Source organism: Garra rufa, chromosome 10 (assembly GCF_049309525.1).
Source record: "Garra rufa chromosome 10, GarRuf1.0, whole genome shotgun sequence".
NCBI lineage: Eukaryota > Metazoa > Chordata > Actinopteri > Cypriniformes > Cyprinidae > Garra > Garra rufa.
In genome coordinates, this window is record NC_133370.1 from 27920848 (window position 1) to 27936485 (window position 15638).

At 38.2% G+C, this 15638-nt stretch overlaps 1 protein-coding gene across 1 annotated transcript in view; it reads right to left on the reverse strand.

Annotated features, from left to right (window-relative positions):
* Positions 1 to 6099: 6099 nt before the first annotated feature.
* kcnh2a (potassium voltage-gated channel, subfamily H (eag-related), member 2a) overlaps positions 6100 to 15638 on the reverse strand; it is a 74756-nt gene continuing 65217 nt past the window's right edge. The window contains exons 13-15 of the mRNA XM_073848325.1: positions 7764 to 7959; positions 7482 to 7674; positions 6100 to 7392 (exon numbers count right to left, since the gene is read on the reverse strand). Coding sequence (XP_073704426.1) covers positions 7006 to 7392; positions 7482 to 7674; positions 7764 to 7959 — 776 coding nt within the window. The 3' untranslated portion in view covers positions 6100 to 7005. The remainder of the gene's footprint in view (positions 7393 to 7481; positions 7675 to 7763; positions 7960 to 15638) is intronic.

Genomic DNA, 15638 nt, shown 5'->3' on the forward strand with positions numbered 1-15638 from the left:
TACAGTGCGCCTCTGTGATCGCAGGGCGACGCCCCGCCCCTTATTCCCCTCGACCAATCACAATTCAGGAAAATTGTACTCAAGCCGCTATTCACTATGGCTGTGTCCAAATTCAGGGTCTACATCCTTCGGAGGACTCATTAGAAGGATGTTACGTCACAGCGCCGCGACGAAGGCTGTCCAAATTCATAGGATCCTTCAAATGCGGCCCACAAATACGTCCTCCTTTTCCCCGAATTTGAAGGATGGGTCTGGTGGATCCTTTCCCGTCCTACCTATCCCACAATTCCTTTCGGCGGAGCGCTTCCAGAATTTTCAAATAATGGCGGACGAAGCAAGCGGTAGTAATGATGGAAGTTTTAAAAAAACTGCCGTTTCAAAAAATATTTTTTTTTACAGCGGTTGTCTAGTTAGGCCTTTGGTTTTAGCGTTAAGCTTATTTTTTTACATTTGTATGTATATATGTTAGAAAACATCACTTTCGTAAAATAGCTTCTTTCTTACTGTCTGTGTGAATATCCCCTTACACACAGCTAATTTCGTGTTTGTGATTGAAAATGTTTTTAACGCTTTTAGGGATGAAAGAGTAGTTATTTTGTTTTGTGCAGTACAGATAACCTTACTTCTTGCTTAGCGCTGTCACGGTTGCTAGGCGACAGGATATGAGCAACGGGGAAGGGAGGGAACTGAAAGAAGTGTAGGCTGTCCAAATTCACTGACACCTACTTCCAGGTTTTGCGGTCTTCGGAGGACCCCTCCTCCTTCAACCTGGTAGGAAGGATCCTAAGGAGGATGCAGACCCTGAATTTGGACACAGCCTATGACTTGAGCATCCTCTCGGTTCTTACACGAGTCCCCCATCGCTATTGATGGACAGCTAATGGACACAATGAGAGTGCTGTTGACAGATGAGGGGCAGGGAGATTCGCCAATCAATACATCAGCAACAGCGCGCTGAATTAGCACTGAATAGATCTATTTGGGCATCAGACCAGATGACAATGTATCGAGAAACATCAGACTGTCCGATGTGAGACATGATAACCTTGTAGTCTTCAGTCCTTTATGCGAAAATGCATTTGAAAATCCCCTGAATGTAACCTCATACATTTATGACACCCTTACAAAAATAGCCTGTGAGTGTAAAAGAGCATCGTGTAGTGGAAGGACGGAATTCCTCTATTCTATTGTGTTGTTTATCCGGTTCTAAGGAGCGTTAATATCAAAACATAACAATAATGGGTTTAGTGCAGGACTCCCTTTATTTTTGTAAGTGGGTGTGTCTCTTTCTGCTGGTTTCCTATTACACTGAACCTGGATTTTCTTTTAGGAGCTATGCTTGAGTAAACCGTTTTCCTTCTTTTACCCACCTTTTTCTTTAACACGGAAGTCTATGGGTGAGGCTTCCGGTTCATTAGCAGATATAGGCAAATAATGAGAAGAAATGTAGCTGCAATTCAATATAGCTGCTGTTCAAGCCTGTAACCACCTAAATCAATGATTTAAAAAAGCATTTGTGGCAAATCTAGGTATACCATAGAAATATGTTTTTATTTTTATTTTTTATGACTGTTACAGCGCCTGCTGTGGTCCTTAAAACATTGCATGCTTGTTTAGGATCACATGTCGCTTATGATTCCCAGGTTTCTTGAAGTTTGAAGTTTTCCTTTAAGCTTTATAGGATTTGGGGTAAATTTGGACAGGCCCCATTTCTAAATGATCCCGTAATAGCTTTTCAAAGGGTAAATTACAATTTTTTTTATAGCATTTTGATTATATTTTATTGCCCTAGAGAGTCCAGATAATTGTACTACAGTGTTTTTTGTTTTTTCCAGATTGAGCAAAAAACCTAATACTAGTTTGCAAAAGTAGGTTTTTTACATCTTCTCAATCATTTAACAAACGATTCGACTAACAGCAGTGGTTCTAGAGGCAAAGTTGTTAACCTTGTCTAATAGGTCCTCAAAGTTTGTTTGAGCTACGCAAATGTCCTTATGGACACTTGTGGCACTTTGGATCAAGACCGTGCACAGACATTTTCATGTTGATAGGACAAATGGTTGCGTAGTTATAGCCATTTTTATTCGCCCCACCCCCTCTCCCCTCTTATAGTGCCACCATATGACCAAGCTCCACAATGTTATCCCTGTCACCTCAGATTGAGCTTGTACATCCATTCGAACGTTTTGGCATTCCGCCACTCTCCAGAGAATCTTCCTGCACTGGTTTGGTTCTGATCGGGTGAAAAACCTAGGACTAGTTAAAGTAGGTTTTGCAAAAAATCCAAGACATTTTGGTTGCTAGTGCCCCCGTCAGGCCGATTGGGGCAAGTCTTGGTGACATTGTTGGCAGTGTGAGTGAGTACTACCATCCCCAAGTTTCAAGTCTCTACAATTTACGGTTTGGTCTGCATAATCAGTTTTACAATCAGTGGAGATTGCTGATCCTTGGCCGTTCTAACATTTACAATAGGGTTTTAGCGGTACACGCTTGAACCCCTGATAACAGCATAGAGTAAACGAATAAACTGTTTGCACTACAAACCAGTGCGTTCATAATTAAGATAATACATTCAAATAATATACTAAGACACACCAATTGCCAGTATCAAGCAACAAAACAAGCTGTTTTGTACAGCTAAAAATAGCTGAATGCAGATGAGACTGGAAGCCAGACCCATCAGATTTATTAAATAAGATCTATTTTAAGAGTTTAGGTGGGCCTTTTCCTGTTAGCCGAAGCTGGAAGTGTTTGTTTATGTTTTGACTTAAGTATATTCTATTAGAATTTACTCAAAGTAATTTGCTCTTTCTTATACTGATTTGATGCTAAAATTATATTTCAAATGACACACTGTAAAATGTAACTGATGATCTTACTAATAAAAGTAAGTGATTATAACTTATTTTGAATAAGTTTGTTGACTTTACTAAGTTTAACAAAGTAATGACAACTTTTGTGCACTGAAAGTGATTAAACTAAATAGGTATAATTAAACTTTACTCACAATAATTAGTATTTTGAAATAAGTGGTTATTCACAGTTCCACCAATAGGTAGCGTCGATTTGCGGCAGTGCATCTGACGATGGGAGAACCACATGGAGAGGTGAGTCATCTCGTGTTTGTTATCTTTTTCAGTTGCTTAATATACAGTAATCGACCATGTAATAATCAGAGTAAGTAAAGTAGAGATACATAGCGAGATTGGATGTTATATTTTTTTTTTATCAAATTGTTGGATTGTGCTGGATTGTGTTCATCGAAATGAGCAGTCTAACATTTGCTAATCACTGCATCTTTGGCTGCATTTTTTTAATCAAGTTTTTGTTTTGAATGGCCTCATTCTTGAAAATTCAGTTAATGTGTAAGTTGTTCATTCCGTTTTGATGTAAATTTTTTGGTTCATGAAAGTGTTTTCTAAATGTTAGTAGGTTTTACACCTACTTCCAAGCACATGTAAATTGTGTTTGAAATATACAATGTTTCTGTATTCTTTTAAGCAAACTGCTTTTAGTTAAAATTGTGTGCAAAAATATTTGTAACTCTCCCATCCTACATTCACAACTACTGAACAAAAAAAGAAGAGGTTAATATTGCCTGTGTGACTGCATTTGTATATTCAGTAATTGTTGATAGAACAAACTAGATGCAAAACCAGATGCTGGTGTAATATATTAAACTGTGGATAATCCATATCAGCATCTCAGCTGAAAAACGCTGCACCACCAAAGTGCTGTCACAGTTTGCATATAGACAATTTATTGAAAGGGAGATAATGCTGAGTGAATGGCACACATGCTATTTAATGATTGTGATTTAATAACAGACACATGTTTGATGGTCAAATCTGTGATTTATAAATCATTTGTGAAATCCAGATGAGCTTTTTCATGAATGTCTGGTTTAGTTTTCCGTAAATTTATTTGTATATTTTCATGAAACTTTCAAGAATGAGGGCAAATGTGTGCAGTGCCTGACGAAAACATTACTGATAACTCTGATTCACTGATTTATATTTGAATGTTATTTTAGATGTATGATGATAATAATACATATTCTTTTACTTGCAGATCTTACTAGATGATGAGACATGCAATGGCCTTCTACTCACTTCTTCGTGGCCTTCTACTCATTCTTGGAGAAGAAGCCTCTAACTTTTTTTTTACAAAAGCACTGGTAAGTACCTTTACTATAACCCCCACACAAACATCACATTTATGGCGCTTTTCCACTACACAGTACCAGCTCGACTCGGCTCTGTTTGGTTTTCCACTGTGTAAAAGTTGTACCTGTACCTCCACAATAGTACCTGGTTGTCATAGCGACGCTGCAGGAAACTGCCGTGATGTAATCTTCTACGCGACACACACCCGCTGTCTGCACCTCCTCGTTTGACCACGGCGTATTCTTCCGAGTTGCCATAATATGTAATGGATTTGATATGTCACGCAATCTCTGGCCAAACTTTTAAAAAATGGCGGGGTTATTCTGGATACTATTGCTGGCGTGTGCAATGATGATGCAGTGAATAGTGACGATTCTCTCTGACCAATCAGCAGTCTGCTGTGTTTTCACGTCACATTTTAGTATCGCCTCAGCTCGCTTGGAACCTCGCCGGAGGTGGTACGAAAAAAAGTACCTGGAAGCCGGTACAGGTACAACTTTTACACAGCGGAAAACCAAACAGAGTCGAGTCGAGCCGAGGCGAGCTGGTACTGTGTAGTGGAAAAGCGCCAATAGGCATTCGATTATGTTTTAGGCAACTCCTTAATTTGGACCAGATAAGTAAATTCTGCTTTTGTTTCACATTTCTTAATCAAGCCCTTGTACTGTTAATTTTGTCAAATTTCTACAATAAACTTTAACAACAGTTTTTATTAGTTGTACGTAGAACATGGCCCAAGAGATGGTCCTGATTCTTTAGGTGACATATACTTTGAGATTTCCCATTTATAATGTAACAAGAATTGTAATATTGCTGTTCCTTTTTTTTAATTAGGACTGTGAATGTGACACCCCAGATTTCCATTGGGATACTGACTGTGATAACAGAAGATAGCCAGGATTCCCCATAAGCACTGCATTTGGAGGCTTCAAACACCGCAATCATCTTGGAAGGAATCATCGTGATGGATGATCTTGAGAATCTTCCACATCCCATGTGTCTACTTTTTGGGCTGATATATGCACTGAATTTGGAGTACCCTCCACAGCTCAAGAACACCTTTGGTTTTATTCAGAGAGTGTTTCTCTCTCTTGGACACAAATCTCTGAAACCAAAACTACAGTCACTTAACAACCTGCTGCTGATGTAAGTTGAGGCTGTTTGAGATTAACATGAGTAAAAATGTGTTTTTTGTTTATCAAAAAACTGTTTACAGAGTTGGGTCATCTGACTTTGTTTGGTACGCTGTAGTACCTGAAGAAATTTAATATATAATAAACTGTTAAACTCAAGTTCAGTTGTTGCTTTTTGTCTTAACTTATTGTTTTTAGTTTAGCTTACTTGGGATTTTTAAGGCAATCGGTTTCCTAATATTTTCCTAGTAATGTGAACACTAATAGAAAGTTAACTCAAATAATGATTTTAAGTCAACAGTACTTAAGTATACTTGATTAACAAGTTGTCCCTACAAATTGTGTTAAAGTAATGCCAACTAAACATTAATACTCTACTTTACTTGGAAATTTTAAGGCAATCGGTTTCCTCACTTTTTCTAAGTAAAGTCAACTTATTACATTTTACAGTGCAGTTATAGTTTAGGTTTGGAGCAAAACAAGAAGTAGCAATGAGCAGAAGGATACACATCACTTTTAGGCACACACAAACCTCCTGTTTTAATTTAGCAGTACAGAGCCTGATGCAGACTTTCGGTTTTCAGACTCTCTAGCTTCACTGACATAATTACCAAAGCACTGAAAATGGATTTCATTGGTGTTTCCAGGCAGCAGCTTTGCAGTGGTGGTGACATTTAGAAGAAAAACATATTTTTGACACCAGAGAAACACAAGTTAAGGATGATGCATCTGCGTATCTTACAGTCAGGTGAGATTTGTTTCATAAACTTCACAAAACTCGATTATGTGAATTTATTTATTCAGTGTGAATGCGATTATAAGTTAATAAGAGATAAAATCTGCACAATAATCAATTAATAGTAAGCTAACAATAAATATTCCTACTGAAGGACTGCAATAAATTATGTTATAATACATATGAACATTCCAAGCTATACTCTTTCTATATACCACATTTCTTATAAATATCCTTATAGCACATATGGCTTACTGGATGTGTCTGGCATGAACCAACTATGTGTTATATATGTATATTTCAACACTAATTGCACTAGTGATATGGATCATGATTAAAATGGATTTTAAGTCTAAATCACATTTAACACATTTGACCCTTTGGCCAAACTGATGATTATATATTGAGTGATAACATATTCTCGAGGGAAAATCTGTGCGATGCATGGTCTGAAGATATGAACACATGCTTTTCAGTTGTAAACTACTGGCATGTTATTCAGCAGGATTCACCAGTGTTTTCTGGAGTTACTCACTCTGAGGTATTTCAGCTACTAGAGTTGGGTTCCTCCACCTGAGATAAAATAAATCATAGTCCCATGTGACTTTCCAGTGTATTGCTAGAGTATGTCCAAGACTTCCAAACAAACAATCATCCTCAATTCAACACAAAACCACATTGATAAAAAACTGATATGCTAATACAAATCATTACATTTACACCTCAAAATGACAAATGAACACTTTCCACAAAAATAAAACGTTTTCAGTGAGAGGCAGGTAAAAACAACGAGTATCGTTAGACCAGCTAACACAAAAGTACGAAACTACAGGGACATTAATGATGCCTCTATGTTAGACTTTCTGAGGTAATTAATATGAACCTGAAGTAGAAGGTCTTCAGAGCATCCTGGCAACATTGTTGTGGTCCGTCAGCATATATGCATTGATGCTGAACAGAAGTTTCAATCTTAACACCCAGGATTAGAGCCATGTCGTTTATGGATTGAGGAATCATCCTCTACATGATGTTGCACTGGCAATGATAGGCGTCTTGAACAGGACTCCAAATCTAACCTCAGTCCAGCTTGTGGATGGTGAACAGTTTCAGTAGGCTCTGCATCCAAAACACTATTACTACTTTGATCAGCTATGACTATTTGATGGTGATCAGTGTCTGCTGTGAGATAATCAGGAACATTGTGGCTCATGCTGCGTGGCCATCGTCCTGTATAAGCCCTAGACGGAGTCTCAGAGGAAGGCTGCATAGAAGAGTGCAGGAGCTGAAGCTCCATTGCCCCTCTCAGACTTTCACTGGACTTTATAGGACTGCCAGCAAAGTCGTGGGGATCAAGTATCTGGGGAAAAATCCAAGAGAATGAATTAAAGATTTAAATGAGATTCGATAAAAATAAATTGATGTCTAATTTGAAAGTTTGTGAAATACCTCAGAGAGAATGGCTGGTGTTTCTGTCTCTAAAGGGTTGACAGAATGGACCAGTTTCTGGCCTGGTTTGGGTGGATTTGGAGATGCTTCTATAGGGGACGTCACAGAGCTGTAGGCTGGTGGAACCAGCACCATCTGCCTCTGAAGCAACTGCATTATAGCCCCTATGTCTGTTGACATGCGCTTCTCCAATCTTTGAAAAAAAAAAAAAACACAGCTCAAAGCAAATGTATAAAGAGTAAAGGAAGACAAGATAATAACAATATTGTTGCGGGATCTTACCGATGGAGCTGTCTCTGCATCATTTCCAGTCTGTTCTCTACCTCACTGCAGTAACGATGGGTAACACTATGCAAGACAGTATTGGAGGGAACTGAAGATGAGGGCAAGGACATGCTGTGGCTTGGAACTTCCTGGTACTGATGGCCACGACTATCCCCCCAAAAGCTGAAGATGTTTGAAACCCCAGAAAGAGCACCTAAAGGTAAGGGTAATGTCAATAGTGTGCATTCACTGCAAGGAAAGAATTCATCCAAAATTGAAAATTTTGTTACAGTGAGGGAAACAATTATTTGATCCCTGTGGATTTTGTATGTTTGCCCACTGACAAAGAAATGATCAGTCTATAATTTTAATGGTAGGTTTATTTGAACAGTGAGAGATAAAATATAAAAAAAAAATCCTAAAAACACATTTCCAAAAAGTTAGAAAATGATTTGCATTTTTAATAAGTATCCCCCATCAATCAGCAAGACTTCTGGCTCCCAGGTGTCTTTTATACAGGTAAAGAGCTGAGATTAGGAGCACTCTCTTCTTGTTACCTGTATAAAAGACACCTGTCCACAGAAGCAATCAATTAATCAGATTCCAAACTCTTGACCGCGGCCAAGACCAAAACAGCTGCCCAAGGATGTCAGGGACAAGTTTGTAGACCTACACAAGGCTGGAATGGGCTACAAGACCATTGTCACACAGCTTGGTGAGAAGGTGACAACAGTTGGTGCAATTATTCACAAATGGAAAAAACACAAAATAACTGGCAATCTCCCTCGTCAGGGGCTCCATGCAAGATCTGTGGAGTTTCAATGATCATGAGAACAGTGAGGAATCAGCCCAGAACTACACGGGAAGATCTTGTCAATAATCTCAAGGCAGCTGGGACCATAGTCACCAAGAAAACAGTAAAAATCAGTAACACTACGCCGTGAAGGACTGAAATCCTGCAGCACCCACAAGGTCCCCCTGCTCAAGAAAGCCAGGCCCGGTTCTACGGGGGTGCTTGAGGGTGCTAAGCACCCTCAAACGAAATCAATAGCACCCTCACTTAAAGCTGTAATAATGTTATTTTATTGCAGATTTAGATAACAATCCAGTGCATATTCGTTAAAAAAACGATTTATTTTTTCGGCTGTAAACATTAACAATGCCCTACCATATTGTAACGCATCAAAGCAGTCAATTAGAGCGTTGCATTTCAGCCCCGGCCGACTGGCCGACTTTTTTACACCTCTAGTTGCTGGGCTTCAGGCCAATTTTCACGTCAAAGTTCAGAGGCGGGCGGGCACCGGTTTTATCTGTTTTTGGTTTCTCCTTATTTTAATATTTTAGACATCCATAAATTATGGTGAAGAAAAAAATGCCGCGCTGGTGGAAACAACAGGATGCTTCACTTTTGCTTTCACTTTTGAGACCGTTACAGACGGCAGCGCAGCTGGAACAGATCCGCGCTCAAGCACACAATATGCTGAAAATTGCCACAAAGATAAATAAATAACACTGAATGTGTAGGGCCGGAAAGAGTAAAGCTTATTTAAATTATATATTAATAAACTAGTGTATTCTGAGTCAGTGTAACAAAAATCCTTTTTGGACGCGCCTTTAGAGAGAAATTTATCTTTACGGATTACATAATGAGAGAGTTTTTGTTTTCTATTTGTTTTATTTCGTTAAGTAATAATGTAAAACTATTTTATACGTTTTGTTAAGTGCACACAAATAAAAGTACGCTACACCCTTTACAGTACCGAATGATGTATTACTCTTTCCTTTGTGAGCAAAAATGACAGATCATTTTAAATTGCTTCCACTGAAAAAAAATGCACTGGCGCCCATGTCCTGCGTCTTTAGCTTCCACTCTCTGCACAAACTATTGGATATGCGCCTAAATACCGCACATTTATATAGGTTTAACGTTTAAACTAACATTGTTTTATACTTGAACTATTTTATATCTATAGATTTTAGGCAAATCATGATGATTAGAGTAGGCAAACTGATCAAACAGACAGTCTACCGCTGGGCGCTGTTCGTTAAAAATAATAATAATAGCCTACAATAAAAATTAAAAAAAATAAAAAACTTATATTTACGAACAAATATGCTCCAAGCGTTTTTTCTAAATTAACTTAAAAAAAAAAAAAAAAACTAATTATAATCAATTTGCCATTATACCAAACTTAAGTATTTTGATTTTAAAATCTGGCTCAGGACGCGCGACATCAGTGGTAGACCGGCTCCAGAATTAAATCCCTGAGGCTGCTTTCACATTTATATTTTTGCCCCGTGCATTACTTTGATATCACTGTGTTAGTCACTGCTATTTCGAGAATGAATCCAGCATAAATATGCAGATGTAATTCCCTAAACATGGCAGCGTGTATGTGTCCGAAAAAAGACAGTTTCATACAAATTCTGAATGGACTGTAGCCTGGAAAGTGTAGGCTACAATACGCGGTCCCTTTATTATCATCACTAAAAGCACTGAATTTATAGAGATCTCACAAAATTCTGTTATAATAATCAATAAAGCTTTCTAAACTACACAATGAGTCTTGTATTTATCGCGCCATCCCCCCTCCTACCCCCTAATGTCGCCTATGGGTATAAGTTTAGAGCACCCTCATTAATTTAGGAAGCACCCTCAGTGATTAAGTTCTGGAACCGGGCCTGAAGAAAGCACATGTACGGGCCCGTCTGAAGTTTACCAATGAATATCTGAATGATTGAGGAGAACTGGGTGAAATTGCTGTGGTCATATGAGCCCAAAATGGACTCTTTGGCATCAACTCAACTTGCCGTCTTTGGATGAGGAGGAATGCTGTCTATGACCCCAAAAACACCATCCACACCATTAAACGTGGAAGTGGAAACATTATGCTTTGAGGGTTTTTTACTGCTAAGGGGACAGGACAACTGCACTGCATCAAAGGGACGATGGACGGAGCCATGTACCATCAAATCTTGGTTGAGATCCTCCTTCCCTCAGCCAAGGCATTGAAAATGGGTTGTGGATGGGTATGGCCCAAAACACACAGCCAAGGTGACAAAGGAGTGGCTCAAGAAGAAGCACATTAGGGTCCTGGAGTGGCCTAGCTAGTATCCAGATCGTAATCCCATAGAAAATCTGCAAAGGGAGCTGAAGGTTCGAGTTGCCATACATCAGCCTTGAAACCTTAATGACTTAAAGAGGATCTGCAAAGATGAGTGGGACAAAATCCCTCCTGAGATGTGCACAAACCTGGTGGCCAACTACAAGAAACGTCTGATCTCTGTGATTGCCAACAATGGGTTTGCCACCAAGTACTAAGTCATGCTTTGTATGTTCTTATTTCAGTTATTAAAATGGAAATCAATTTATAACTTTTTTTAGAAAGTCTCTCACTGTTTAAATAAACCTTCCATTAAAATTATAGACAGACCATTTTTTGTCAGTGGGCAAACATACAAAATGAGCAGGGGATCAAATATTTTTTCCCCTCACTGTATTGTATTTATACACGCTAATGTCATTTTAAACTGAATTAATTTTTTAAGAGTATCCTGATGACTTTTTTTCACTGGAGCATCAAGCACCATGGGTCTTCTGGAGTCATATGCTAGCTTTGTGTGAAAAACAGACTTAAATTTAAAGTTGTTTTACAGTGAAAATCATGACAACCACTTGGGAGTTCAGGAGAGAAGTAGTGATGTCTGTTTGAATGAATGAATCTTTTTAGTTCATATAACCAGTCTGGATGATTCATTCATGTATCATATTCGGTTCTTGACTTCTCACTGACTCAGTGATCTGGCCATAATGGTTAACAGCTCACTAGTTTGGAAGATTATCAGTGAATAATGACTTATATTCATAGATATGAGCTGTATGGGCTACATTTGCTATGGTTATACAATATTTGTGCGGTGCTTCTGCATCTTTTTGGAAGGTTGAAACCTTCAAGACCTTTAGACTAAAGGTTATGATACATTGGGCGACTTTATGAGCAATGTTGCTGGGCAGTGTTTCTGAGCCTTGTTGGTTACTTTGCCACTGAGAATGGGAAACAAATTTCTTTGACGCAACATTGTTCAAAAAGTTGTCCCATGTATCATCACCTTAAGAATGACCACTAACTATTTTCTTTCCTTTTTCGCAGAAGAAAAAAGCTTACACAGGTTTGAAATAACATGAGGGTGAGTACAGTTTCATGACATTTTTCTGAATGTATCCTTTAAAGGGGATTTCAGTTGTCCTCATGTTGTTACAAATCCATTAGATTTGAATATTTTAATGTACCCTGAAAGATTGAAAGTTCATCCACTGAAAACGTTGATACTTCAAAAATCGTAATGAAGATCCAAGTCTTCTGAAAAGACACAATCATTTAACTAAGGCTGCACGATATATCGTAAAAATATCGTTATCGCGATAACAGTATACGCGATATTGGTATCGCAGAGAGTTGCGATAAATTACATTTAAATTATGTGCCAAACATATGTGCTTTGCATGGTCCTGATTTGACCAAACAGATGGGGGCTTACTATCTTTATACCCGCCTCCCAAGTAGGTGCTATAATGCTATTGGCTAGACTGGGCCAAAAGGTAAACCTGGTGGCTCAGAGCAGAGAATGAAAAATAAATATGGCAGGAGTATGAAGGGAGAAAATGACAGCAGCGATGAACTTGTGGCTAAAAAGAACTGTACATCTGAAATATACATGGCTCAAAATTGCGACCGTTTTGGTCGCATATGCTCCCAAAATTTACCCAGCAAACACAACAACGTTATAAAAACGGTTTTTTCACATTGTGAAAAGGTTGTGATAACGTTTTTTTTCTCGACGTATTTAATGCGACAAATGTCGGGTTTTTTAAACGTTAAATACGTTTTTTCACAACGTTTTTATCACGTCCTTATGTCTCCATCGAACGTTTTAAAAACGTACTTACCACGTCCAAACGGGTACTTCACATGCTATATTAAATGTGGATCTTATTACCAGCACTTTTTTTACATACTTTTTTACACTTGTACCGTTGCTGATATTGTCGATTTTATAAGCCTATTAACATATATAGGCCTAATAATTGATACTACACACAAATTTTGTCACTCATCATATTTATTCACAAAATATAAAAATATGATACATCAACAAGACAAATGCATAAATATATACCAATAAAACATGAAAATTATGCAAGGCCTGGCAAATTTGAATATGAGCACATTAACAAAGTTCAAGAAATTTCAGGGCATTAGCAGACAAAACTGAGTTGTATTTGCTAAATGTAAAGCATTTAATTTCAAGTAGTTACAAATTATTTTATAGCAGTTATATTAATAGTCATATTGCAATCTTATTACTTGTTTGCACTAAAACTATTGCTTATATTTTTAGGTATTTTTTAACACAAATTACAGGTATATGACATCCAACTTAGAACTTGTTTAATGTTTTATAATGGTTATTATTTTTCAATAAATAATATTTTATAACACTGGCATACTTGATTTTGAAAGATGTTAGCGATTTTTCAGTGCTTTCATTGCAGGTTACACTGTTGTACTAGTAGGTGGCAGCAAAAGACTGTCTTAATGAGTTAGTTAGAAAAACATTCACTCAGTGCTGATTCATCCAGTTGCCGAAATCTGTGACCCACCAAATTATATGACTCTAGTATAGAGGGTAGGTTACGAACATTAAAAAAATATATTTGGTTATTATAGCAATTCTATGGTAACCACAAATTAACCATGGTTTTGCTACAAAAACATAGTTTAACTATGTTATACAAATGGTAATCAATAAGGCAAAATGGGTAGGACTAGGGGTTGGGTTTAGTAGTAGGTAAAAAAAACAGTATATATATTTTTTTAATGCTTAAGTGCAAATAACATTCATTCCCTAAATAAGGCACATTCCCTATTCTTGCAATATATATCCTGAGTAATATCTGCATGCACCAAATACTGAGGAGAACAAGACAGCAATCCAATCCAATTTTCCCAGCATGATACAGAGTTATACTGCCCCCCCAAAGGCAAAGCGCAGTAACTACACATTTGGTCAAAATTGAGTTAAGGCTTAAAATGGACTTTGTGACAACTGTTTTGTCTCGGGGCAAAGTCTCCTGGTTTAATTTTGGTCCCGTTTCAGAGAAACGTTCAGAGAAACGAGAGTATCAACATTTTTGACTAGCTGTTGTAAAAACTTTAAAGGCATTTTTCTCAGTTTCAGTGTTCACGTAGTAACTGCACTTTGCCTTTGGAGGGCAGTATAGACAACTATACAACTTATTATAGCCCACATACTAATAACCGAGACGCCAGAATGCCGCAGTTCAGCGGAGCGCAGTGTCAGTGACATCTCTGCTGGACGCGACAAAGTTACAAATAATTTTAACTTTGAAGCCCTGCATTGAGCTTTTGAATGACCAGCACCTGGCTGGGTCTGTGCGAATTCATCTATGGTTTTCTCTTTCACACACCGATCCATCTCCCATTCGTTACGTCCTTTGGCTGTTTACGTTTTTATATTTATTTTTCTGCTGATGGCCCCCCACTTTGAGAACCACTGCGCTAGCCTAACTACTACACGGACTGCTGTGAGCTGATGCAGTGACAGCCTCGCCGTTCTCTCTCCAATATTACATAACCAATTAAACGTAATCTTTAAATTCTTAACTTTAATGCAGATTTGAGATATTAGCTGTCAATCACTCCGTCACTGACAATGCGCTCCGCTCCGCTGAAACCGAACGGTTTTTTGCTCCAAATGTTTTTTTTTCTCTCTCTCTCTCTCTCTCTCTCTCTCTCAACCTCCGTTTCGGATTTGCACAAACTGCATTGCAATTAAGGGTGTGTGATGTGACTTGATTGTGATTTTTGATTATGGACCATTAAAATCTTTTCACAATATGTTTCTGAAGAAATATAGTATCGTGCACATTCTGTCAGATGCAATTCAGGCGCCTCCGTCTCAGTATATAATGTACAACGAGGCATACATTCACATCAGACTTTTCGAAATCCCGTTTGTAGTCCCCCACTTTCAAATTCTTTTGTTAAATTAATGTGTTAATGCGCCGCTCAGCACCACCAAGTTTCGTGCGATCGTCAAAACGAAACCGAAAGCAAAACACGCTTTGTCGCATTTGTCTATAGCTCTGTATCATGCTTGAAAAATTTGGTCTATTTGCACTTTGAAATTGAGAGAGTAGCCTACTTTGATTATGGCTGCATTTATTGTTTGCACTTAATAGGATTAAGGGCCTGTCCACACGGAGACGCGTTTCGCTGTATACGTATACATTTTTTATCGTATTGGCGTTTCATCCACACGGATCCGGCGTTTTAGAAAACTGAATCCGCTATTTTTTGAAACCGGGTCCCAAAGTGGATAAATCTGAAAACGTACACCCAATATGTATATTTCGTGAAACGATGATGTCATCACATCACGTGTCGGCTGCGTCACACGTAACAGCAACAACAATAATGGCGGACTACATGATTGCGTTCGTGTTGCTACTAAGCCTACTAGCTTTATTACAGCAAAATCTATTGCTTCTATGCAACTGTTATGAGCAACAAGTGATAATGTTCGCATCTTCGTCTTCTTCTTCTTGGTTCGTATACAGCGCGCAAGGTTATGCGCATGCTCAAAGTCTTCTTCTCCGTGTATAGCGTATCTCTATGGCAGAATTACAGCACCCCACACTGGTCTGGCATATATACTACACCGTTTTCAGTGGTTTCGTGTTTACGGAATTTTTTTTTAGAACGAGGAAAAAAAATGATCGGATAGGGAACGCACCGGCTTCGTGTGGACGGAGCCTAAGAAAGAATTGTGTCGATTATTTTTTGTTATTTCTACCATAGATTGTTTAAA